The sequence below is a fragment of the Chiloscyllium plagiosum genome, chromosome 24 (genome assembly GCF_004010195.1).
Source record: "Chiloscyllium plagiosum isolate BGI_BamShark_2017 chromosome 24, ASM401019v2, whole genome shotgun sequence".
NCBI lineage: Eukaryota > Metazoa > Chordata > Chondrichthyes > Orectolobiformes > Hemiscylliidae > Chiloscyllium > Chiloscyllium plagiosum.
Window position 1 is genome coordinate 24123681 of NC_057733.1, and position 26031 is coordinate 24149711.

At 39.7% G+C, this 26031-nt stretch overlaps 1 protein-coding gene across 1 annotated transcript in view; it reads right to left on the reverse strand.

Annotated features, from left to right (window-relative positions):
* Positions 1 to 26031, reverse strand: part of cfap52 (cilia and flagella associated protein 52) — an 82299-nt gene that overhangs the window by 49747 nt on the left and 6521 nt on the right. The window contains exons 4-10 of the mRNA XM_043714591.1: positions 23051 to 23179; positions 22165 to 22264; positions 21137 to 21253; positions 19374 to 19474; positions 8105 to 8275; positions 3499 to 3647; positions 3243 to 3388 (exon numbers count right to left, since the gene is read on the reverse strand). Coding sequence (XP_043570526.1) covers positions 3243 to 3388; positions 3499 to 3647; positions 8105 to 8275; positions 19374 to 19474; positions 21137 to 21253; positions 22165 to 22264; positions 23051 to 23179 — 913 coding nt within the window. The remainder of the gene's footprint in view (positions 1 to 3242; positions 3389 to 3498; positions 3648 to 8104; positions 8276 to 19373; positions 19475 to 21136; positions 21254 to 22164; positions 22265 to 23050; positions 23180 to 26031) is intronic.

The following is a 26031-nucleotide window of genomic DNA, read 5'->3' on the forward strand; positions in this document are numbered from 1 at the left end:
GAGCGCCTCATCTTCCGCCTAGGAACCCTCCAACCACAAGGGATGAATGCAGATTTCTCCAGCTTTCTCATTTCCCATCCCCCCACCTTATCTCAGTCCCAACCCCTGGACTCAGCACCGCCTTCTTGACCTGCAATCTTCTTCCCGACCTCTCCGCCCCCAACCCCTCTCCGGCCTATCACCCTCACCTTAACCTCCTTCCACCTATCGCATTCCCAATGCCCCTCCCCCAAGTCCCTCCTCCCTACCTTTTATCTTAGCATGCTTGGCACACCCTCCTCATTCCTGAAGAAGGGCTTATGCCCGAAACGTCGATTCTCCTGCTCCTTTGATGCTGCCTGACCTGCTGTGCTTTTCCAGCAACACATTTTTCAGCTCTGATCACCAGCATCTGCAGTCCTCACTTTCTCCTACTTGTAGTGTCAACAGGATGATACTTCTTTTCTTTTAGGAATATCTGGTGCTGCTCTTTGCTTGCCCTCTTGCACTTTTCATTGATCCAGGGTTGATTAGTTAGTTTGATGGTAATGGTACAGTGCAAGATATGCTGGACCATGAAGTTGGAGATTGTGTTGGGGTTCGACTCTGCTGCTGCTGATAGCCCACACACCTCATGGATGTACAGACTTGAGTTGCTAGATCTTTTTCAAAGGCTATCACACTTAGCACAATGATAGTTCCTTACAACATGTTGTAAAGTGTACTGAGCCAGTCTTGGTGATAGATATTTAAGCCCCCTAACATAAATACATTCTATGCCCTTACTACCCTCAATGCTTCTTCCAAGCAATGTTCAACATGAGTTCAACATGGTACTGATTCACCAGTTGCAGGAAGGTAGTCGGTGAAATTGGCAGGAGCATGACTGACCGTATCCCATGTAAATTCATGGCTTCTAAAGTGAATATTTGGTGTTTCCAGGACCATTCCATTCCAACTGTATAGCACTTTGCTGTCACCTTGATGGGTCTGCCCTAATGCTAGGAGAGGACATACTCAGAAATGGAGGAGTCTGTAAAATGAGTTATAATATATAATTTGCTGAGCACAATTATGTAAGGCTATTGCTTGACTAGTTTGTGGAGCAGCTCTGTCATGCTTTGACAGAGCTGAGTGGCTTGATAGGCTGTTTCACAAAGCAGCTAAGTACTGAAATCATGTATAGGCTAGACTAAGTTGGTATAAGAAATTTCCTTAAGTGCATCAAAGAGTCAGAACAAGCTGAAAGTCAATGGGAATTAGGGGAAAACTCTCCACTGCCTGCAGTCCTACCCAACAAAATGAAAATAGTTGGGGTCATTGAAGGCTAATTATCTCAGCACCAGAACACTGTTACCAGAGTTCCTCCAGGCAATGACAACTCCAACAAGAAACAGTGTAAACATCTCCCCTTGACATTCATCATCATTATCACCATCAAATTTCCCATCATCAACATTCTGTGGGGAAGTGGGCCACCATTGACCAGAAACTTAACTGGTCACATCGACATTGTGGCGACAAGAGCAGATCATAGGCTTGAATTCTGTGAGCAGTAACTCAGCAAAGCCTTCTGATCATCTCCAATATGCAAGTCAAGGACGTGATGAAATACATTCCACTCATCTGGACGACTGCAATTCCGTCAACATTCAAGAACTATCATACTATCCAGGGCAGAGCAGTCCAATTGACCCCATCTACCACATTATGCATTCACTGTCCCTGCCAACAAGCAATGCAGTTGCAATTTATACCACTTACAAGCTACACCGTAGCATTTTTAGGTACATGAGAATGTATTCATTTGAAAGTTCCCCTCCAAGCTGCACAGCATTCTTACCTAGAAATATATCACAGTTCCTTTCATTGTCAGTGAGTTAAAATCCTGCAACTCCATATTCAACATCAACCTAGGGCTACTTTCGTCACACAGACTTCCACAGTTCAAGTCGATAATACACTAACAATGAGGGAAGGGTAATAAATACTGGGCTCAAGTGCCCATTTTCCATGAAAAATGGAAAAAAATCCTTTCTCATTCCTCACATTTACTTTTGCATTGTCTCTTCCAATTTTCTTCCACCTTTCAGTGATTTGTGGGACTGATGGCAGGCTATTTTAATAGACTGACCAGATGGTTACTCCGACATTTTCTTTGTAATATGGAGAATATCCTATTGCAATGTAAAAATTTTGTCTGTATGAATCTCTAAGTGCCACATAATAGTCACATTAACCCATGGGATTAAAGAAGCAGAGGGAAATAGATACAAAATTAGCTCACAGATAGGAAGTATATGGTATTGAACTGTTCTTTCAGATTACAGGAAAGTATACAGTTGCGTCTATCAGGGTCACTGTTCTTTTTGATATTTATAATAATTTGGATTAGGGTTTGAAAGTTATAACTTTAAAGTCTGCAGAAAATGCATGACTTGTAAATATAATAAACTGAAATGGATTCAAATACATTTCAGGTCAACACATTGCAGGTGTAATGACATATTTAAGGGGAATTTAGATAAATATATGAGAGCGAAGGGAATGGAGTTAAGATGATGAAGTCAGTTAGATTTTGAAGGATGGAAAGAGGTTAATTGGACTAGTAAGAGGAATGAGGGACTTCAGGTGAAGAGACTAGAGAATCTGGGATTATGCTGCTTACAGCAGAAAAGGTTATGGGGACATTTAATACAAATTATTGAAGTTTTGAGAGAGCAAAATAGGCAAAAATGCTTCCAATGATAGAAGGGTTAATCGATCACCAGAGGTAATATATAATTGACCAAAAAGGAAAAAAAATGCATTTGCATGCAACATGTTTTTATAATTTTGAATTCACTGTTGGCTGGGGGAGGGGGAGGGGAGAAGAGTGAAAGAAGCTCCCTTAAATACTTCTAACGGAGAACAAATACTTGAAAAGGGGAAAAAAAGGACAAGGCCATGTAAGGACAGAAAGGGAGTTGACTAAATGGACATCTCTTTCATAGAGTTGATATCGGCACAATGAGTAGTCTGGCCTTCTCCTTCTTCTGTATTGTAAAATTCAGCATCTGTTTCTGTGCCATTCTGGACCATAAATATGGAAGGCAGAGAAAAAACAGTTTTAAGAAGTCAACCAATATCACCATAGAGCAATATTTCACCATTATGTGGAACCATCGTGATCTGAGCTCATATCATGATTATTAAAGCAAATGCATAAAAATATTACAAAGTTTTTTTCCAGACATACATTAGACTGTGTTGTGTGTACATACCTGCCCTTCGCCACCTCCACTGATTATTTTCTTGCAGTCACTAGTGGCAGCAATTGCTGTGACACCATCATGATGGGCATTATTGATTGCATACATTAATTTGCCAGTCTCTGGTGTAAAAGCACGAATCTTCCCATCATTCCAAGCTATGGAAATTTCAGATTTGGAAATAGTTCTCAAAATAAGGTGAAATATGTCCAACAAAAAATGATGAAATTCTATTGGTTTTACAGTTTGAATAAATGCTATTACTTACCGCTGATAATACTTTTCCCATCTTGCATAAATTCAATGGCATTGCAAGTCATATTAGGCACAGAGATTCGCAGGAGCTCTTTATTGGTGGGTGTATGCCAGATTCGTATTTCAGCCTTTGAACATGTTCCAAACAGGTCTGAGGTTCCACTATATTTGAAACAAATAGGTAGTAATTAAGAAAGCCTTTTTTCAAGGTTTTTAATATCTGTTGCAAAAAACCATAATGAATTAAGGAAAATTCCTGAAGATTTCCTTTGGCTTGTTAGCATTGCTGTGGTCTCCATAGCGATTGATAAGCTTCAAAAATAAACTGAAACTTCCAGATATTGGCTGAAAGAAGGACACAAGACTTCTTTCATAATTTAAAACTTCTCCTGAGAAAAATGCAAAAAGAACATTATTAACTAAATACTATACTCATTTCCGAGATTACTGATACTTTGAATTATGGAATACTACGTTTTACTTATAGTGACAATCAGAAGTTCTGATTCTGTTATGTTATTTAGTCTATTAATTAGACATTTAATTTTTCTGGAATCAATGCAAAGTGATTCATAGCTGCCAACTATTTATTTTTTGTTTTCCAAATACAATCTTCCACACAATGAGAGTTTCCAAGGGATTCTCCCTCTCGCTCCAGCTCGGTGAACACTTCAGCCTTGTTTTAAATCTGCATGATTTTTAACTTCAAACTGAGTGTTAACATCCACCTAAATTCTGTGTGGTGAATGATCGAGTCAATATTTACGCTGCTTAAGGTGCAGGCCTTGCTGGCTCTGCCTTAGAAGAATTAGGGTGTCTTATTGTGGACTTAGAAACAGTTGTCACTGGGCCCAGATCTAAGTAGCTGGCACATCTCCCTCAGCATAAGGATTTGGGTTTTTCATTGATCTTTAACAATTAATTGTGTGGTTCAGTAGCTCCCTGACTGGCCAAACTGGCTGAGTCATAAATGATATGGCTGCTTGACTAGACAATGGCAGTGGCAGAAGAACTAACAAGAAGGAAAAATTTACATGACACATTTCTCACTAATTTACCTTCATAGATGCATCCATCCATGACAGTGTCAGTAGGCGTGACCTCCACACAATCCTTAATGGAGACAAAGTTCCACCTTCATATTGAAGATACTGTGGCTCGACTAGTGTGCCAAGGAGCACAGACTTTGAACAGATCTAGAAACTCAAAACTAGGCATACATAAGGCACTGTGGGCCTTCAGTAGCAGCAGAACTGCATTCTGCCACAATATGTAGCCTCATTCACCAGCATATCACCCAATCTACCATTACAATTGAGCTGGGAAATCAATTCTGGTTCAAAGAAGATGGAGGAAGATGTGCCAGGAATACCAATCTGGCATCAATAAAAATGAAGTGAAGCTCCAACACAGGACTACCTGCGTGACAAACAGAAGAAGCAGCTTACAACCACAGGGGCAAACAACTGGTAGATCAAATGTAAGTTCTACAGTCTCAAAACATCCAGTCATGAATGGAGGTGGGCAATTAAGCAACTCACTAGAGGAGAATGCTCCACAAACAACAGCAGTGGAACCCAGCATATCAGGTAATACAATAGCATTGAAGTTTTATGGTTCAGAACTTGCTGCACACATACCCAAGGTGTTCCAGGACAGTTTGCAACACAGGCATCCACTTGACATTGTGGAAGGTTGCACAAATATGTTCTGTCCATAAAAAGCATGACTAATCCAACCGAGATAATTACTGCCCTGTCAGTCTAGTCTTCATCATTAGCAAAGTGATGGAGGTGATTAACGACAATGTTAACCAGTAGTGGAAACCAGATTCTGGATTAGTGGTGCTGGAAGAGCACAGCAGTTCAGGCAGCATCCAAGGAGCAGCGAAATCGACGTTTCGGGCAAAAGCCCTTCATTAACCAGTAGTACCTACTCACTGAGTTCTGCTACGTCTACTCAATTCCTGATGACATCACAACCTTGCTTCAAACATGGACAAGTAACCTGAACTCCAAAGGTAAGGTGGAAGTGACTAGCCTTGACATCAGTGTAGGATTTCATGAGTGTTGCATCAAGGAAGTAAATCAAAAGAAATCATGGGAAAGACTATGGAAAATGTTAGGATGGAGTCATACCTAACACAAAAAAATTGGTTGAGGTTGGAAGGCAGTCATATCACCTCCACTACATCTTCACAGGGGTTCCTCAAGACATTGTCCTAGTTTGAACCATCTTCAGCTTTTTCATCAATGACCTTCCCTCCATCATAGCGTCAGAACTGGGATGTTCACTGATAATTGCACAATGATCAACATTCACAAATCCTCAGACTCTGAAGTAGCTTATGTTCATATTCAGCAAGAGTTGGACAATATCAAGGTTTGAGCTGACAGCATTGTAGGGATTTTGTGCCTCTATGGTAATACAATTGGCCAGAAACTGAACTGAATTATCCAATTAAATATTCCACCTACCAGGGCAGGTCAGACTGCTGTAAATAACTAACCTCCTCATTCCCCAGTGCCTAGCCATCATTAGCAAGGCACAAGAAAAGAGTGTGATGGAATACTGTTCACTTGTATTGATGGGTGCAGCTCCAACAACACTCAAGAAGTTTGATATGATCCAGGAAAAGCTATTTGCTTGATTGAGACACTATCTACCATATTTAACACTCACTCCCTCCATCACCAATGCTCAGTAGCAGCAGTGATTTCCATCTACAAATTGTACAGCAGTAACTCACCAAGGCTGCTCTGACTCTCTTTGCTGACCTATGATCTCTACTAGCTAAATGCACAAGGCAGCAGACATGTGGGAAAACAAGCACCTGAAAGTTCCCCTCTTAGCCACACACACAACCCTGACTCAGAACTATATCACTTTTCCTTCACTGTCACTGGATCAAAACCCTGGAAGTCCCTCCCCAACAATATTGAGAGTGTACCTGTACTCCAGAGGAATGCAATGGTTCAAGAAGGCAGCTCGCCAGCACATCCTTAAGAGTAATTTGGGATGGGCAGTAAATGTTGGTGTGGCTAGCAAAATTCACATCATCTCATGGATGAATAAACAAAATCATCCAGACACACAGTCACGCAGGTCATATGACCCCTTTCACACACTTTAAACATAAAGATACAGTCTCAAACTATAGCATTCTTAAACACTACAATATATACATTATTTTAACAGTTCATGATGTTTTAATACAAGTGCAAGTGGGTTAAATTACCCAAGTTAATAAATGAGTTGCAGTGTTGGGGATAGAGGATTGTGCTTGTAAAAAAACATATACAGTTTTGCCAGGATCCCTTAAACTATTTCTTGCTCCATTTGTTTTAATGTGAGGCTGATTTTATTTCTCATCACAATGCCAATATGCACCAGTTTGCAGAATGTTAGTATTACCAAAAATGGGTAGAAACCTGTAATGTCACTTCATTGCTGTCTTTCTCCATTACATGCAATTTTGGAGTCCTGACAACAGGTAGCTCCTCTGTGAAACAGGTGAAAGATTCACTCCAAAGTTTAAACAACAGAGGAACATTGTTCTGCTGGCATGTAAAAACTTCCATCCTTCATGACAAATTATTTTAATACTCATTTTGGAGTATCCGCCTAGGAACCCTCCAACCACAAGGGATGAACTCAGATTTCTCCAGTTTCCTCATTTCCCCTCTCCCCACCTTGTCTCAGTCCCAACCCTCGAACTCAGCACCACCTTCCTAACCTGCAATCTTCTTCCTGACCTCTCCGCCCCCACCCCACTCCGGCCTATCACCCTCACCTTGACCTCCTTCCACCTATCGCATTTCCAACGCCCCTCCCCCAAGTCCCTCCTCCCTACCTTTTATCTTAGCCAGCTGGACACACTTTCCTCATTCCTGAAGAAGGGCTCATGCCCGAAACGTCGATTCTCCTGCTCCTTGGATGCTGCCTGACCTGCTGCGCTTTTCCAGCGACACATTTTCAGCTCTGATCTCCAGCATCCGCAGTCCTCACTTTCTCCTCGAACTACAAGAGTACCCTGCTGCTAATGCAGATCATAGTGTGGACACAGTGTATAACACAGGTCAAATCAGATATCGTTTTCAATCTACAGTTGGGGCTTCTCACCTCTTCAGCTTTGCCTTTGACTTCTTAATCAAGTATTCCAACACTTCAGAAAGTCAATTGATGGATTAAGATGCCAGTTGTGTTTTTCTGAAAGCTTTCAAAATTTTTTCATCGTAGCATGCGTCTTTCTTGCTCTCAACCTTTTCCATTCCTCTTGTACGCAACTGTTCTCACCCATAGTAAGCACGATTTTTATACCTGTTCTAATTTGTACGTACAGAATAAAACTGTCTTCCAATACAATAGTCCTGTTGCTTCATAGAGATCTATGTCTCTGTGACTAACTTTGTTCTGCCAGCAAAACTACTCAATGTTAATTTTAACATGTTTAACGTTTGGTAACACTGATAAAGCAATTAGATCAATCTTAAGGTATTGTCAAATAGTGCTTGCCATAAATTTTAGAAATCAAAATATTTTGAATAGTTTTTCAATTAGTAATGTAGATTAAAGATAATGAAGTGTGTCCATAAATACAGCAAATTCTACAAACCTACCAGGGAAATGCTATGTCAAGAACAGCATTACTGTGACATGTAGTGATCAGCTCCTCTTTGAACTCAGTGAAGTTAAATCGGTATATCTGGGATGTAATGGTCCCAACAAAAAACTGGTGCCCTTGACCACGAAGACTGATTGAAGTGATCCCACCATCCACCTGCACTTTTCTGGAAATGAAAATAAAGATCCTCCCAATGCAATCTTAAAGTAGTGGGTCACGTGCACAAATTATAACTATGTACAGAATTACACAAACATTATTAGACAGAATGAAATATGTAATACAGTACATTACAAATAACTTCATTTAGTTTCTTGAGTATCAACTGGTATCTTGCAGTAGCAAAATTGTCAAGGTGCAAAGTCATTGCTTCTCTGAAATTGATTTTTGTAATTTGCATGTGTGCAGCTAAACTTGGCAAACCAAAACTTATTGTCAGTAATTCTATGCTTCCCTTAGGGTGTTCTGGTGAAGCTGCAGGCCTGCCCACCCACAACCCTGAAGTAGAAATCACTGAACTGATAAGGTGATATCTCGCTATAAAAATTGTTGAACAAGTTATATCCAGCAGAACGATAAGTAACTGACTAAATGGCATATTAAGCTCATGCTTCACGTTACCTTTACTGGCCCTGAAAGCTAATTTGATATTTGTTGATTGTCAAATTTCTCCTTTATATTCCTTTATGGGAGGTATGTCACAAATGCCTGAACAGTTGATTAAAATATCTACAATTACCTGGATGGAGGGAATTGAGTGGCTTATGCATTCTCTTACAGACCCGCAATATATTTACAGTCATCAATAAAAGAACAAAACATAAATACATTTAAATTTCAAGAGACCAATCTGTGGATGAAAAACTTGCAAGACAGTGTGTAGACTGTAAAGAGAGCACTTAACAGTCAACTATATTGTTATTGCCTGTAACCAGCAGTAGGTTTATTTTATGAATGAGTGGGAGTTGCACCAATCTAATAGTTCCACGGACACCACAGCTATTTAATCAAATAAATTTAAATTTCCCTGCAATCACGTGATTTAATACATATCTCTAGATTATTAGGTCAGGCTTCAGGATAATGAATTCAGTAATATATATTAAGATCCCAGCTGATGGTACGACTGGATAAGTTAGATCTAGAATGAAACTTGCTTGCAGGATCATACTTCATTTTTGTTTGGTTAATTAACACGGCGGTTAGTCACTGAGACGTAGTCAAGGCTGCAAATTTTTACTTACCATCAGACACATACATATTACACAATAGAAGGAAAAATCCAGCTATCCAAATATAAAAGACAATTCAGAAGATATAAAATGCAAAGCAAAGTTAAGTTGCAACCTGTTTCCCAATACTATCCCTTACAGACACTCCAGTCTTGAGAAATTACACCCTTATTTCAAGTCTTTATGGTTTTACTTACTGATTCCTGTCAACTGGAATTTGCACCATCTCCCTGTGTTTGCATGGGTTTCCTCCGGGTGCTCTGGCTTCCTCCCACAGTGCAGTGATGTGCAGGTTAGGTGAATTGGCCACGCTAAATTGCCTATTGCGTCCAGGGATGTGCAGGCTATGTGGATTAGCCTTAGTAAATACACGGTTACAGAGATAAGGGTTGGGGGTAGTTCTGGGTGGGATGCTGTTCGGAGGGTCGATTTGGACTTGACAGGCTGAATGGCCAGCTTCCACACTGTAGGGATTCTATGATTCTATGAATTTCTTTATCATGCAATGTGGAGACAACTATGAGGCCTTTCCAATTCTGCCAACATGAACATTTTCACAAATCTGAGAGAGCAAATTTTCTCAGTTCTAATAACCTGTCAGACACCTGACCAAACCTGGTTTGAAAGATTCACAAATCAAATCCTAGTACTAAGGCGACTGATTCCCTGAACTGCCCTGAAATACTCCTTCTAGAAGAGAAACTAAACTAGTTTAAAACTCAATATTCATGTTTTTTAAACTGAACTTTAAAAATGCTCCACCCGAGAGACTTCCAAACTAAAAACAAAGCTAATGACCTTACATGTTTAACCTACCTGTTATAAGCACAATAATATCAACATCTTTCCATTAACACAACAGGGGTCCACAGGCATATTTGTCATTTGCATAGCACATAGGACAGCACAGCACGAGAACGTTATCTGACAAATGATAGATTTAGTCATTGTGCCAGAAATACTCTCTGAATTTTTTAATGAAAATCCTTCACCCAAGTAACAAATATCCATCTGCCTCTATTTTAAAATCAAAATTCCAAAATTATATATATACATGCACCTTTCAGTATATATAAACAACAGAAAATCCATGAAAATCTGTTTCCAAAAAAATCAGCTGAATGTTACTTTTTTGGCTATGTCCAAATTACATTGAGTTTTTTGAAGGGAATTTTGCTGCAAGATTGAGAATGTTTTTTCAATATATCTCAACAAATTTGCCAGACTAATTACTGGCCACATCCCTATGGTGTTCCTCAAGTTCAATTTCCATCCATTTTATTATGCATCATTCCTGGAAAAACTTGCCTTTTGGTCCCTATTTGCCTGAAGAACAGCATCCTTTAATCCATGTCATTTTTGAAAGCCCACCACTCACCTGGAGGAGCTCGTTGTTGGAGACAGTGATGGCTGAGAAGGGGAAGTTGGTACCACATTTCTCTGACTGAAAACTGGAGTTCTTGACTGAAGGAATAGTGTAAAGAAGGAGAGGAATATCAGAGGAGGCCATGCCATAAGACAATGCCAGACTGGTCAGAGATCACCCCATCTGGGCCAGTGTGTTATGGACCAGGCCAGACCCTCTCAAAAATGTCAAGAAAGCAGCCCAGACCCTAACTTTGCTTGTTGTTTTAAGCAGGTGTAGAGTGGATATTCCAGGAGTGATGCTGCTGGTCAAACCACTTCGTTTTAAACAAAACAGAATTTATTTACAAGATTACCGAATGAAACACAAACAAAAGAAAACAGAACATAGAATAACTTAACCGAACTGAAAACCCAACAGATTATTCCCAACTTAAAGATCCTGTTCCAAATACTTGCAACAGTCTGCATAAACACTCCTTGGCACAAAAGATAAAATTAAACACAGGGTCTTACAGAAGAGAGAGTGATGACAGAGATTCAGCATGGAACATCTTCTTCAATGGAGCTGTTTCTTGGAACAGCAGCCTCAATACTGACTGCCTGCTTTCAGTGAACAGCCAGACTGCAAAAACCAAACCAAACCAGAGAAAAGCTGAGCTAGGAGAACTGGCCACTCCCCTTTCATTGTACAAGTGTCTTTTTTTAAACTTAAGCCTTTTGCTTGAAGTAGTATCATGTTAGCCATAATCAAATTGGCTTTAAACCTAGACCTTTTGGAATCTGTGTCTTTACGACTGCTCTGAAAAAAAACCCAAGGGCAACATAACCTTGTTAAAGGAGCAGCATCATCACATCTCCCCCTTCAGTCAAGAAAAAATGAACCATCAATATCCAAAGATGGCTTCATTTTAAGATCCTTAATTTTAAATTGTTAGCACACTACTATACACTGACAATAATCACACAAACATGAACTCCTACATTTTGCACCAGTATGTTTATTCCAGCCACCGAATGTCTCCATCTCTCTTTCAAGACTTGACAATGCTTCTGCAATCATGTTTTCTCGCCCTACCATGTTGTAAGAATTTTGAAATTGAATGGCTGTAACAACAAGCTCCATCTAAAGTGTGGAATTTTTGTCCTTAAAGTTCTCCACTAACTTCAACGGGTTATGACCACTCACTGTGTACGATTGTCTCAGATGCTTTACTGGTAACATAAACACTGAAGTGTTGTAATGCCAACACCAAGTTCAAAATCTGCTTCTCAACTGTTGAATATTTCTGCTGATGCATATTTTAATTTCCTGCAGAAATACATGATGGGTCTTTATATCTTCTCGGCGTCATCCTGCAAGAGCACAGTACTAACACCCACACCATTTGGGACAAATATCCACCTTGAATGCTTCGTGTAATTAGGTGTGGCTAATACCAGGGCAGTGGTTAACACAGCTTTTAAGCTGTCAAATGCCTTCTGACAATTTGCTGTCCACTGAAACTTCTTGCCTTTCTTTAGCAATTCAGTGAGTTCAGTAGCGACATTGCAAAAATGTGATACGAATTTTCGATAAAATCTACTCAATCCCAGGAATCATAGTACTGCCCTTTTTGTCATGTTATAGGAAACTCCCCAATTATCTTAGTTTTTGCATTCCGTGGGGCCATTTGTCCATGTGCAGCAACATGGCCCAGGAAGGCAACTTGGGCTTTGGCAAATTCACTTTTAGCCAGGTTTATCACCAAGCCTGTTTTCCAAAGTCAACCGAACAAGCTGATAAATGTTGCAAATGTTCCTTCCATGTGTGACTAAAAATCACCAAGTCATCTATGTATACGACACAACTGGGTAACCTGGAAATGACCTTATTGGTTAGTCTCTTAAATGTGGCTGGCACCTTTTTTATGCCAAATAGCATGATTTTAAACTGATAGAGTCCATTTGGCGTTACGAAAGCCGAAACTGTCTTCCCTTTTGGACAAAGGTCCCTGCCAGTTCCCTCTGAGTAAGTCCAACTTCGAAAGATAAGTTGCTTGTCCCACCTTTTCAACACAGTCTTCCAAACACAGAATTAGATATGCATCAGTCTTTATAAAGGCATTGACGCGATAGTCCACACACAACCGTTGGGTACCATCTGGTTTTGGCACCATTACTATGGGTGAGCTCCAGTCCCTGTAACTCACTTTGATTATGTTGTTTTGGAGAATGCGTTCAATCTCCTTTTGAACTTGTGCTCACTTCAGAGGGTGATGCATTCCAGGGTGTTGCTTAATTGGAACAGCATCTCTCATATCTACATCATGCACAATTAGGTTAATATGTGTGATATCTTTAGCAAGGAAAAATTGTATTCCTGGAGCTGAGAGTTTCTCCACTACACCTATTACTTCTCCACTCTTCATTGGACACTCTAACCTCACTTTGCATAATTGAGCGTTTTTTGTCTCAGCGTGCATTCCATATACTAGCAGCTTTTTTGGCAATAGTCCTTCAGAGGTACATATCTCCTCATCTTTCAACATTACAGATTGACAGGAACCTATATCTCTTAATATTGTAACCTCATTACCTGCTGCTCTTGGCCTGTGCGAGTAAACTTTACCTTCGCAGGTATATGTTTTAAGAAGATCTGGCACTTTCTCCTTAACCAACCTCTAATCAGGTTGTACATTCTGGTGCTGTTATGTAGCCTCCACTGTGCTTTCTGTTATCATTCCTACAAAATTCATTGACTTATCCTGTTTTCCTACGTCTGGTTTGCCAGTGCTTTTCCTAATCCACCAATATTGTGATTTCATGTGGCCTACTTGATTGCAGTGAAAACAACAGAGCTTTTAAATTTCTCTTTCCCTTCAAAGGTTTCCTTTTTACACTGTGGTAAGTTATCCATATGATCTTCACCAAGACCTACTTTACCTTTCCACGTGAGGATTTCTCTTTTCCACAAGTTCTATCCCCCATGGATAGAAATTAATTTTGGAAGCCAAACTTTGATTTATGGACCAACTCATAATCATCAGCCATTTCAATCTTGCCATTTTAACTCTCTGCTCTTCCACATAAGTTCTCACTATTTCAGGAAGTGAATTTTTAAACTCCTCCAAAATAGTTATCTTTCTAAGAGTGTCACAGGTTTACTCTATTTTTAATGCCCAGCTACACCTATCAAAATGACTTTGTTTGATCCTTTTAAACTCAATGTAGGTTTAACCAGGTCCCTACTTAGATTTCTCAAATGTAGTGTGTAGGCTTCTGGCACAACCTAATATGCACTTAAGATGGCTTTCTCCACCTCCTCATACACCCCAGGTACCTCCTCTGAGAGTGACACTAGCTCTCCCCACAAGTTTTGTTTGCATCAACAAAACCCACATGATCACTGGCCACTGCACTTGTATAGCCACCTTTTCAAATAAGATGAAAAACGGCTTTATGAGAAACAAAGCTCACCCACTTCAATAATTTCAGTCCGAGACAAGATCTGAAGCAATCAGTATGTTTATTATACGTTTGCAAGCGTGGTGCCTGGAATAGGGCACACAGAGTTTAGCAAGTACATATCTTATATAGGATTCACTACTCCCAACCCGGTGCCCATTATTATTGTTTATCTCTTGCCTTATCCGGCCTTGTGCGTAACAAAGTACAAGTTTTACTCGGCCATTTCACCACATCCTGCTGTGGCCCATTGTTAGGTATATCCTTCTTCACTATTATCTACTTCCTCCACCTGTGACATTTCCTCCCTTTCCCTAACCATATTGATCCTTATGACCTTTCAATTGGGGTTTGTTTTTGTGTTTTTGCAAAAGTGGGAAACAGATGCTTAGAACTACTGCTTGTACAAGCATATCTGGCTTAACCCACATCCTCACAACACCTTATCTATTTGTCTGTAACATCTACCATTGTTTGCAGGCACGTTTCATTCTTGTATGCACATTTTAGCTAATACAAAAACAATTATATATTTCCTCCACATAGTTTTCATTCTTGTTGACTCAGCTCTTGGTTGAAACAATTATACACTGGTGTGAGTGCATTTACCTTGCATAAGTAATTATGATTGCAGAAGTAACACTACTTTACCTATATCCCACAGGCTTCCACATCCTTCTCATCAAATTTAGGCAGTGTGTAAATATATTGAAACAGATCCTCACCAGGCTTTTGGCTACCATGAGTTTGCTCACCGTCACTCTCTTCCTCACTAAGCTTACCTTCAACCTTCATCTCCATCCTCTTCAGCTGACTTTCCTATCAAAGTGCCAATTTCTGAAATTCAAATTCCCTTTGTTTCTTCTTTTCTTCTCTCTTCTTTCTCTCTTTCTCCCTCTCTTTCCTCTGCTTTTAATCATAATTCAAACTATTTCATTTCTGTTGCCTTTTGCCTTTAACTCAAGCTGCTTTATTTTCAATTAAACTTTAGTCATGTCTAATGTTTCTGATGGTGTTTCCAGCAAATTTAAATGCTGAGCTATTGCTCTGATTATCTCTCTTTCCCTTGGCAGCTCCAACCCCAGCTTGTCTGCTAATTCCAGCAGCTTGACCTTAAGCAACTTTTGCAAAACCCACAATGTCACTTCTTCCACCCACAGAAACCTCTTAGTGTCTGAAAGACCCATTGCTAGGCAAGCACTGTTTAAACCAACCCAAATCAACAGCCAGAACAAAAGACACACCCGACACCCGCTGCCTTTCAGTCCAATAATCCTAATCCCAATTTGGAACTATCAAACTATCAAACAAATCCAGTCTGTTATGGACCAGACCAAACCCCCTTCAAAACATTTCAAGAAAGTAGCCCAGACCCTAAATTTGTTCGTTGTTTTTAGCAGGTGTAGTGTGGATATTCCAGGAGTGATGCAGCTGGTCAATCCACTTAGTTTTAAACAAAACAGAATTTATTTACAAGATGTGGGCGGCACGGTGGCACAGTGGTTAGCACTGCTGCCTCACAGTGCCGGAGACCCCGGACTGTGTGGAGTTTGCATGTTCTCCCCATGTCTGCGTGGGTTTCCTCCAGGTGCTCCGGTTTCCTCCCACAGTCCAAAGATGTGCAGGTTAGGTGAATTGGCCATGCTAAATTGCCCGTAGTGTTAGGTAAGGGGTAAATGTAGGGGTATGGGTGGGTTGTGCTTCGGCGGGTCGGTGTGGACCTGTTGGGCCGAAGGGCCTGTTTCCACACTGTAATGCAATCTAATTACCGAATGAAACACGAACAGAATGTAGATAACTTAACTTATCTGAAAACCGAATAGATTATCCCAACTTAATGATGCTGTTCCAGTGAACAGCCAGACTGCAAAAACCAAACCAGAGAAAAACTGAGCTGGGAGAACTCCCCTTTCATTGTACAAGTGTTTTTTTTTAAACTTGAAAACCTTTTGCCTGGGGTAGTATCTGTTAGCTATAATCAAATTGGCCCTAATACCCTTTTGCCCTTGACCTTTTGGAATCTATGTGTTTACAACACTCTGAAAAAAAAACGAATGACAGCATAACCTTGTTAAAGGAGCAGCATCATCACAAGTGCCATCTCGAGGGTGCAGACAACAGTGCTGCAGCACTAAAAGAAGGTTAATGACCTTCTCCACTCCACCCAAGTACCGTTCTCTATTCTCTGTTAAGTTGCATTCACTGGATCCCTGCCACTGCATCCACATCCCACATCCCACAAGGCTCCTGCTCTGTTATCCCCACTGTTGCATGAAACACCTTCTATCACTTTCTCTTGTTATCATTCATCCTCCTCCACCACCAACCCTGCATTCCCTCTATACTGCCAACTCACTCACTCAGAACATCTCAACACCTTTCTTCCACATTCACCAGCACTACAAGCCATGCCATTCATTTGCATCTTGCTCATTCAATCCTTTTCTATCACTGCAGAAGACATCCCATAATAGGACACTGCAATACAAAACAAATGGGGAAGGGTTTTCTTGATATGCATGTCCTCTCCCTCTTGGAAGACAGTATTCTTGCCCTCACAGGAGAAGACTTCTCCTGCAGATACATCCATGTCGCATCAACCAAGTAAGTACCACTGCTGTATACTGCTATTACATTGACCAGGTTGCTACTGTCATACATTGAAAAACCACTTCTAATGACTAGCCTCTTGTGTCTTACCAAACCTCCCAAACTCCCAAATACATCTGTGTCTTCAAGAAGACATGTCCTCCATCTCTAAGGACAATTGTGTGGAGACTGTACAGGAAACATCAGCAAGGCAGCCTTCTGTATTGCTCCACCAGATCCAATATTGACACCTCGATGGGGTTAGTATGCTCACTGAGTGTCAGATCAGAGGCTGATGAGCACCACACTGTGACTGTTATGATGATGGGTGAGGGAGAAATATCACAGGCCACTGGCACTCGATAGATTGCCAGAAACCAGGAACCAGATGGGGAGGACACTGAGGTACTCTATTCACCTGCGTGGGGTGGATCAGGAGAGAACAGATGGGATGTAATGTCTCTCACTGATCCAAAGTTCTACCATTGCAGAAAATCATGTGACTGCATGAATGCTTCCATGGATGGGTTAGTAGCTGTTCTGAAGAGCAGAGGGGCATCTACATCTGCAATCCATCATCCCAGCCATTGGTCGTCAGGCAAGAAGGAGATGGGGAACCTTGATCCTCACCCAGGTGACTCCTCATCAAAAGAAAGCAGGCTTGTGCCAAGAGCAAGCAGCTGGGGGAGGAGCCACACACAGGCCCCTCAGCAGTTTCCATTCAGGGCATTGGCAGACATTGTCAGACCCTCGCTGTCCAACTCTGACCCTGGACATTCAGGCTGAGGAGGGTCAGGCAGGTTCTTACAAAGGTGGCATGGTGGCTCAGTGGTTAGCACTGCTGCCTCACAATGTTGGGGACCCAGGTTTGATACCAACCTCAGTCTGTATAGAGTTTGCATATTAACCCCGTGTCTGTGTGGATTTCCATGGGGTACTCTGGTTTCCTCCCACAGTTTTAAGATTAGGTGGATTGACCATGCTAAATTGCCCATAAGTATCCAGGGATATGCTGGCTAGGTGGATTAGCCGGGGGAAAAAGCAGGTTTGCAGGGATAGGGTAGGGGGGTGGGTCTGGGTTGGATGCTCTTCAGAGTGTCAGTGTGGATACAGTGGGCTGAACGGCCTGCTTCCACACTGTAGTGATTCTAATGAAGAAAACCGTCAGCCTATATGACCCATTCAGAAACAACTTCTCCCAGGTCACCCCACCAAACCTCCTGGGCTAATGCTGACTGTGGGACTGGAGATCTCACTACGATGCAGCAGGAGGGAGAAGTAGACAAAAATATACTAATGGCACGACGCTGTTACTCATGAGACTACTCTTGTGAATAGTTAAGAAATGTATTATGAACGTTTGTTTTCACCATTTTTGTGGTTGTTTCTGTCTCTGTAAAGGGTCCAGACACTCCAGCATTATTTCATGGCATTAATGAGGTGCACTGAATGAAATGGCGTGTGGGCTAAGGGCCTAATGCATCAGATTCTAAGTTTTCTCACTGAGCTGGAAGGTTTGTTTTCAGACATTTTATCACCATGCCAGGTAATATCAAGAGAGAACCTCTGGTGAAGCACTGGTGTTATGTCCTGTTTTCTATTAATGTGCCTTGGTCTCTTAAGGTGGGTGATATCATTTCTAGTTTTCTTTCTCCAAGGTTGGTAAATGGTGTCCAAATTGGTGTGTTTATTGATGGAGTTCCAGTTTGAATGTCAGGCCTCTAGAAATTCCTGTGCATGTCTCTTTTTAGCCTGTCCTAGGATGGATGTGTTGTCCCAGTCGAAGCGGTGTCCTTCTTTGTCTGTATGTAAGGATACTAGTCTTCGTGCATCTTACCTTTTGGTGGCTAGTTGGTGTTCATGTTTCCTGATGGCTAGTTTTCTGTCTGTCTGTCCGATGTCATGTTTGCTACAGTCCTTGCATAGTATTTTGTAAATGACATTCGTTTTGCTGTTGTTGATATAGAGTCCTTTAGGTTCCTAGCAAACCTTTAGTTAAGTGTGTTGGTAGCTTTCTGGGCTACCATGATGCCAAGGGGTCTGTGTAGTCATGGGCAACATGGAAGTCACCCGGAGGAAACGGTGAGTTGAATCTACCAGACATTGCTCTGATGTTCCAGTCAGTTAGTTTGTTAGGCAAGTTTGGTAATGTTGGAAGCAGAACATCAGTTAGGTGAGTTGGGTTATCAACAAGGAACTAAATAAGCATCATCGCCAACTTACCACTACCGGACAAGAATCTTGCCATGCCACGTGGGAAAATATACAAGGCCTTGCTGGATTTCTTGTCAGATCTTACATCTTGCTATAACCCACACCACTCAGACCCTTAAAAGATTTTGTCTTCAGTATCATACAGACCTCTAACGTACATTAGAAGATAAAAGTAATTCAGCTTAATAAAGTAGTATCAGGTCATTTTGAACTGAAGATTGTTAAACTAAATGAATTTTTTTTCTAAAAAATGTACAGGGTAGCACTATTTTACAACAAATTGTTGCTATAGTGAAATCTATTTTATGAATTTTGTAATTCCTCCATGAAACATTGTTGAAATAATTATAAGTAGTAATTTGTTAGCACAGAAGTTTAATAAAATATATATTCAACGTTAAATATATCCAAACATACTTGAGTGCCTTGAAGTGTGGTGCTTTGCACAGAACGATAACACCATCTCCAGATCCAACAAGGATGTCCTCCGATTTTAGCTCGACTATTGCAGTGACACCCTGTAGATGACATGAGATGAACCATTCAAATTCTAATTTCACTTCAATAATAATTCTTGTTAAATATTGAATACTAACATTGAAGCATGATAATTAGAAAATCAAACTATTTATGATATCTAGATACATTCTAATCACCTGGATTTTTTAAACAATTACTGTATTCCCTTGTATCACAGGAGGCTCCCAAGCACTGAGGATGTCACCTAGACAGGGGACGAAATGTCTGCAACACAAATTCCCAGCTTGGCGAACAGAACCACAACAACTATATTCCCCTCCTAATTCTTCCACGTTGTTCCTTAACTGAAGCAAATAGATTCCAGGAGAAAGTGAGGACTCCGAGATCCAAGTCGAGAGTATAGAAAAACACAACCGGTCAGAATCGACTATGTTGTTCACAGTTTAGGTTTTCTTACTTAAGGAAGAATATACTCCCACTCGGTTCACTTGAGAGAAAATTTACTAGGTTGATTTATGGGATAAAAGGATTGGTTTCTGAGGAAGGTGTGAGTCACTGGAGTTTAGAAGAATGAGATATGGTCTGATTGAAACATATAAAGATTCTTAATAGGCTTAACAGCATAGATACTGGGAGAATATTTCCTTTGTGAATGAATCTAACACTTTGGTGTATAGTTTAATAAGGGGCTTTATATTTAAGGTAGAAATAGCTGATGTGACACTCACAGAGAATATATTTTTAAAAATGAGTTTAAAGGATTTTTATTCACTAAGAGAGGCTAGAGTTATGGGGGACAAGGAGATAAGTGGGGTGAAAGTCATGGAGTGGCTCAGTGGTTAGCACTGCTGCCTCATAGCACTAGGGACCAGGGTTCGAGTTGCACCTCGGGCGACTGTGTGGGAGTTGCACATTCTTCCCGTGTCTGTGTGGGTTTCCTCCAGGTGCTCCGGTTTCCTCCCAGAATCCAAAGATGTGCAGGTTAGGTGAATTGGCCACGCTAAATTGCCCATGGTGTTAGTTGCATTAGTCAGGGGTAAATATAGGGTAGGGGAATGGGTCTGGGTGGGTTGCTGTTCGGAGGGTCGGAGTGGACTTGTTGGGGCCAAGGACCTGTTTCCATACTGTGGGGAATCTAATCTAAAAGAAAATCATGTCAGCCATGATCTTTTCAAATGAGCAACCACAATCAGCCAAATAATCTCATTTTTTAATGTTATTTTAATCTAATTTTCATCCATTGACGAAGAATACATCAAAAGTATCTAGACCCACACAGTCCATCCTAACATCACATGATTGATATTATGTAGAGAGTGCATTTGTGCTACTTGATTCTTGTTGCTGGTTGGTGGCTATTGGTGGGGTGATTGTGATTTCTCTAGTTTCATTGAACGATTATAATGATCTTGCTAAATGAGGAAAACAAGATACTTTATTATCTGTAAAATGTACATCCTGTGGGTTTGGAACTTCTTTACAAGTTCTATAAAATGTGCATAATCAGTGTATATGGACCTACATGATACATTGTATAAATAGTAAGTTATTTGTGCAAATAATTAGAGTGGCCACTACATCAATCACCAAGAACTCCATGATTTCCAAACTCTCTTTGCTTTAGTTATACAACACTAACTGAAAATACATTGGACTATTTTGGCACTTTACAAACTGAACTGAGCAAGTTCACAGCTTACCAAACTGAACTTATTTTTTATTGGCCCATAATTATTCAGCAGTCCAGTTTTCATGCTGATCATCAAAATATCACCAGTAGTAGTTCCACAATAGAAGAAACTATCATCTTTTGTTACCTAGCAGTGAAGAAGTGAAGCAACCATGAGATCAGCTGTACATTTATGATGAAAGCAGACAAAATTTCAGGCAATCATCTAATAAAAATTATAACAAGAGTTATATTTTTAAAGTAAAGACTGTCACTTAGAAGTATTTCATTAAATACAGCATTTGATAGCTTTCATTTTAGATGTAATTGAAAATCAAACCACAAAAAAAAAAGTTTTGTAGAAAAAACATGGTGAAACATTTTCATTATTATTTAGAAATGTGGGTTCTAAGGTTGACAGAATCATGTATAGCTTTAAGTTTGATTTATACTTCATACACATATATGAGATTAAGAGGGAAGAACATAGCTTTGTCCTCACTGTTGAGTTCTAAGAGTCGTATTGGTTTGTTTGGAAATTTGTTTACATGCATTTAAATGAGGCCTTTAAAAATCCCTTGAGGTAGATAATAAATGCTTTGAAAACAAGGGTAGAAGAGAGAAAAAAAATTGGTCTGTTACATAGCAAGAAGTTGTTATACAACACAGGGAGGCAGAGACAGAAACCAGTTTTTTTTAGAAAGAGGGAACCATCCAAAAGGCAATCAATTTTAGAAATCTGAAATGCGTTGCCTGGGACAATATTTGAGCAGGAAACCTCACAATCTTTAAAAAGTATTTGGATGAGCATTTGAAATGTCATTACATTCACGGCTGTGGGCCAAGTACTGGAAAGTGGGACCACTGTAGATCAAAAGTTACTCTTTTGTCTTGGAGACTTGATGGGCCAAAGGGCCTCTCCTGTACTGTATGATTCTATAATTCTATGATCACCAAAACATGGAAGATACAGTTATTTATACGAATGACAATCCTTTGAGATATTATTATTCTAAATAAAACTGTACATGGAAAATCTGAGCAATGAATGCCACTCACCTCAATACAATTGATCATTCTTTTCAAAGGTCCTGTTTGGCATTCCGTGGGACGGATCTTTCTATTGGGTAAATCTAGGAGCCAGAGACGTAGTGTACCACTAGCAAAAGAAAATTATATGCCAAAAGAATATTACCTAATTTCATTACCTACTTAAATGATAGTTCAGGTGTAAATCATCTAAACCAACATACAAGACTGGAACTTCCTGCAAGTTTTAGTGTAATTACAGCACAGGAATGGATAGGTTTTCTTTTAATCTGATAAAACTTACATTGAAGTGACTCAGTCCTCACCCAAGTCCACATGTACATTTTGTCTATCATTGTTTCCTTAAGCAAGTTTTTCAGAAATGCTACTCACCAATTAAAATACAACTTACAAAGAAACCAAGTGTGTGAGTTTTTTGCATTTGCACTAAACTGGTGTAAATTTAAAATGAATATTTTTCAAATAGTTCAATTCAAAATCACTATTTCTGACTTTTAAAGGCTTTTGTACATATTTTATTTTAATTTACTAAAATTAAATAGTTTCTAAATATTTTAATGTCGATAGCATTAGAATCTGTTATGCAAAACAGGGGTATTTCTACAATTTTAAAAATATACTGTGCTTAATGTGCATAGATGTTTTTAAGCTTCGAATATATATGTAAATTTTTGTAACAGCAATAAAACAAAGAATCTCATGGAGGATGTTATATATTATGTAGGTTCTCAATTACCCACCCCGTTTCCAGCCTGCTGTAAGCTTATTTTCTGTTTCAGTATACTATCCAGTTTCTAAAGAAAGCTCAGTGCAAAAGCAATGTAGAAATTTGTGTAGATTTGAGTAGTTTTGCCATTAGCTCTTATTACAATCTCAATTTTCTTTTCCAACTTACGTTCCTCCTGTAATGAAGGTATCGTCCATATTATTAGCAAATTTTACAGTCATTGCATTTCCTGCAGTGGCAACACAAGCAGGACTTCCACAGATAGATAACTTTGTTGCAATATTCCAAATGACAACACTGTAATAGGAAGAAAGCAAAAAAAATACAATGTTTTTTAATCATTGTGAAGTCCTACAGAAATAAAAAGGATAACAATCTAGCAATTTGAGTAGCTTAATCGTAAAAAAAGGGGGAACTGGAAGACAAAGCGATTGTTCTTTCATTTAAAGAATGTGCTTTAAACCCTCACCCAAGTGCACATGCACACTTTTCAACACAGAACAACACAGCAATAAAACAACACTGGAATTAATAATACACTGACAAAAATATTACTCGAGTACCACATGAAATTTTAACTCATACCTCTTTTTCATTATCAGAAACATCAGGGATAACCACTTAGTTTATACTTAGAAGTTACTGTTGAGACTCAGTGAGTCTTATCAACTATTTTACTTTAATCAGTTTCACTTGTATAATTAGTTACACTCCAACCTTCCAGCAGGATATGAATAAGCTCCTGAGTGACTGACCTAACCTTTACTGCTATTATCAAGGGAAAAGAAAACAGACAATTAGATTGCAAAATGAATGTTGTTCATCAAGTTGCTACAGAACAGTAGGAGGCCAATCAGTGCTTTATTTGCATGCCTGCGCTCTGCAAAAGCAACACAGCTTGTCCCACTGCCTTGATTTTGCCCATATTTCAGGTTTTTTTCACTTCAGACAATTATACACTTTTGAAAACCACATTTGAATCTGCCTCATGTCACTCTCAGGCAGTGTGCAACTTTTAACCTTCAATGTTGAATAAACAAGTAATCAGGTATAATTAACTGAAAAATAAATATTAATTTGAGATACCTGAACAAATAACAAAATTGGATATTTAGCCTTTGGATTAGACTGATGATCATATGCTTGTAGTTAGAAATATTGTTAGAATTTATCTGCCCTCATTATTGTGAGTTGACAACAAGGCTTTGTCATCCTGTGGGACCATGGTGTTAGACTTCTAATACCTCAAAGTGATGTCTCTGCATTTATTGGGCTGCTATTGTTCCTAGATTGTCAGTCTTTGGGTTAAGTCACATCCTGTGCTAGTAATTGTATTTGGACTGGTTATCCTCAACTTCAGCTCCCTTGATTTTCTAAGTGACATCCTTATATTTTGGCCTGTACTTGGTTGATATAAATCTTAACTTCCATAATCTCTCTCTTTTTTCTCACTTTCCTTCTCTCTCTGTTGGTGATGCATTGATTTGACAGAAACATCTTTCAACATATACTAGACAAAGAACTCTGTGTGCCTTGGAATTACTAAAACAACTTAAACTAAGAACTTAAAGAATTTCCTTAGAAAATAGCAATTCACATATTTTAATTTCCAAGAAACATTCTTTACTTTTATTGATCAGTCTGCATAACACATCTTAGATAAGACCACAAGATCTTATCTTATTTGGGCAGCATGGTGGCTTAGTGGTTAGCACTGCTGCCTCACAGCGCCAGGGTCCCAGGTTCAATCCCAGCCTTGGGTGACTGTCTGTGTGGAGTTTGCACATTCTCTGCGTGGGTTTCCTCTGGGTGCTCTGGTTTTCTCCCACAGTCCAAAGATGTGCCGTGAATTGGCCACGCTAAATTGCCCATAGTGTTAGGTCAATTAGTCAGAGGGAAATGGGTCTGTGTGGGTTACTCTTCAGAGGGTCGGTGTGGACTGGTTGGGCCGAAGGGCCTGTTTCCACACTGTAGGGAATCTAATCTAATCATATAGGAGCAGAAGTAGGCTGTTTTGGGCCTACTCTGCCATTTCATGAAATCATAGCTGATCTGATAACCTTCGACTCCACTTTCCTGCCCTTCCCCCATAATCTTTGATTCCCTTACTGATCAAAAAACTGTCAATGTCAACCTTGAATAAACTTACTGACATAGCCTCAACAGCCTCTGAGGTAAAGAATTTCATTTATTCACTAACCTCTGAGAAAAGAAATTTCTCCTCATTTCTGTTTTAACTGGGCTACCCCTTACTTTGAGATAATGTCCATTTTTTGATTCTCCTACAAGGGGAAACAACCCTATCAGCATTAACCCTGTCAAGGCACCTTTCAAGAACAGGCTGTGTGTATTTATATATATCGTACGCAGTACATACAATTGCATCACACTGAGAACCAAATTTATAATCCAATAATTCTTCACACACTCAAGATTATCCAGCAAGTATTGTTCATTGCAGGCCACATTGAATGTCTTAGTGTCAGTGCAATACTAGTATGTAGACCATATGTTCCAAAGATTTGCTAATCATGTCACATAGGATATCCTTTTGGTTGATTGCAAAAGGATACAGGCACTGACTGGATCTTGCAAAACTCACAACACAATGTTCAACATTAGATGTGATTCTACAATTGGACAGCATTTGCTGAGTAACCCTGAGAATGCAAATAATTATGCTGACAACCAATTTATCATTATCAGTTAGGCTTGCAGTGTGTTGCACCTACATTCATTAGAGGCTACATATTCTTATAGACAGGGCTCTGTTTTGTGCAGACAGAAAAAAACATGTAAATACATACAGTATGCTCTCATACATCATAAATGTTGTTTTCCTCCTTAAATTGGCATTCTTCTGAATTGTCTCAATGAGTGTAAGTGGAAAAGCTTCAACACAGTGTCACTTCTTTCAGCAACACTCAAAACTACTAAACAATAAAGGAGGTAGATATGGCTAAATATGGCTCTTGTGGCTGAAGCATTCACTGGAGTTGGGGGAGGGCAGGATTAACTACTGAGCTCTATGAACACCCATGAATGGCAGAGCAGGCTTGAGTGGTCAAATAGCCGACCCTTGCTCCTATCTTCTAATAAAACTTACTTTTCAACCAAGTAGTTAGCATCTCAGGTAAAATCCAGAATTA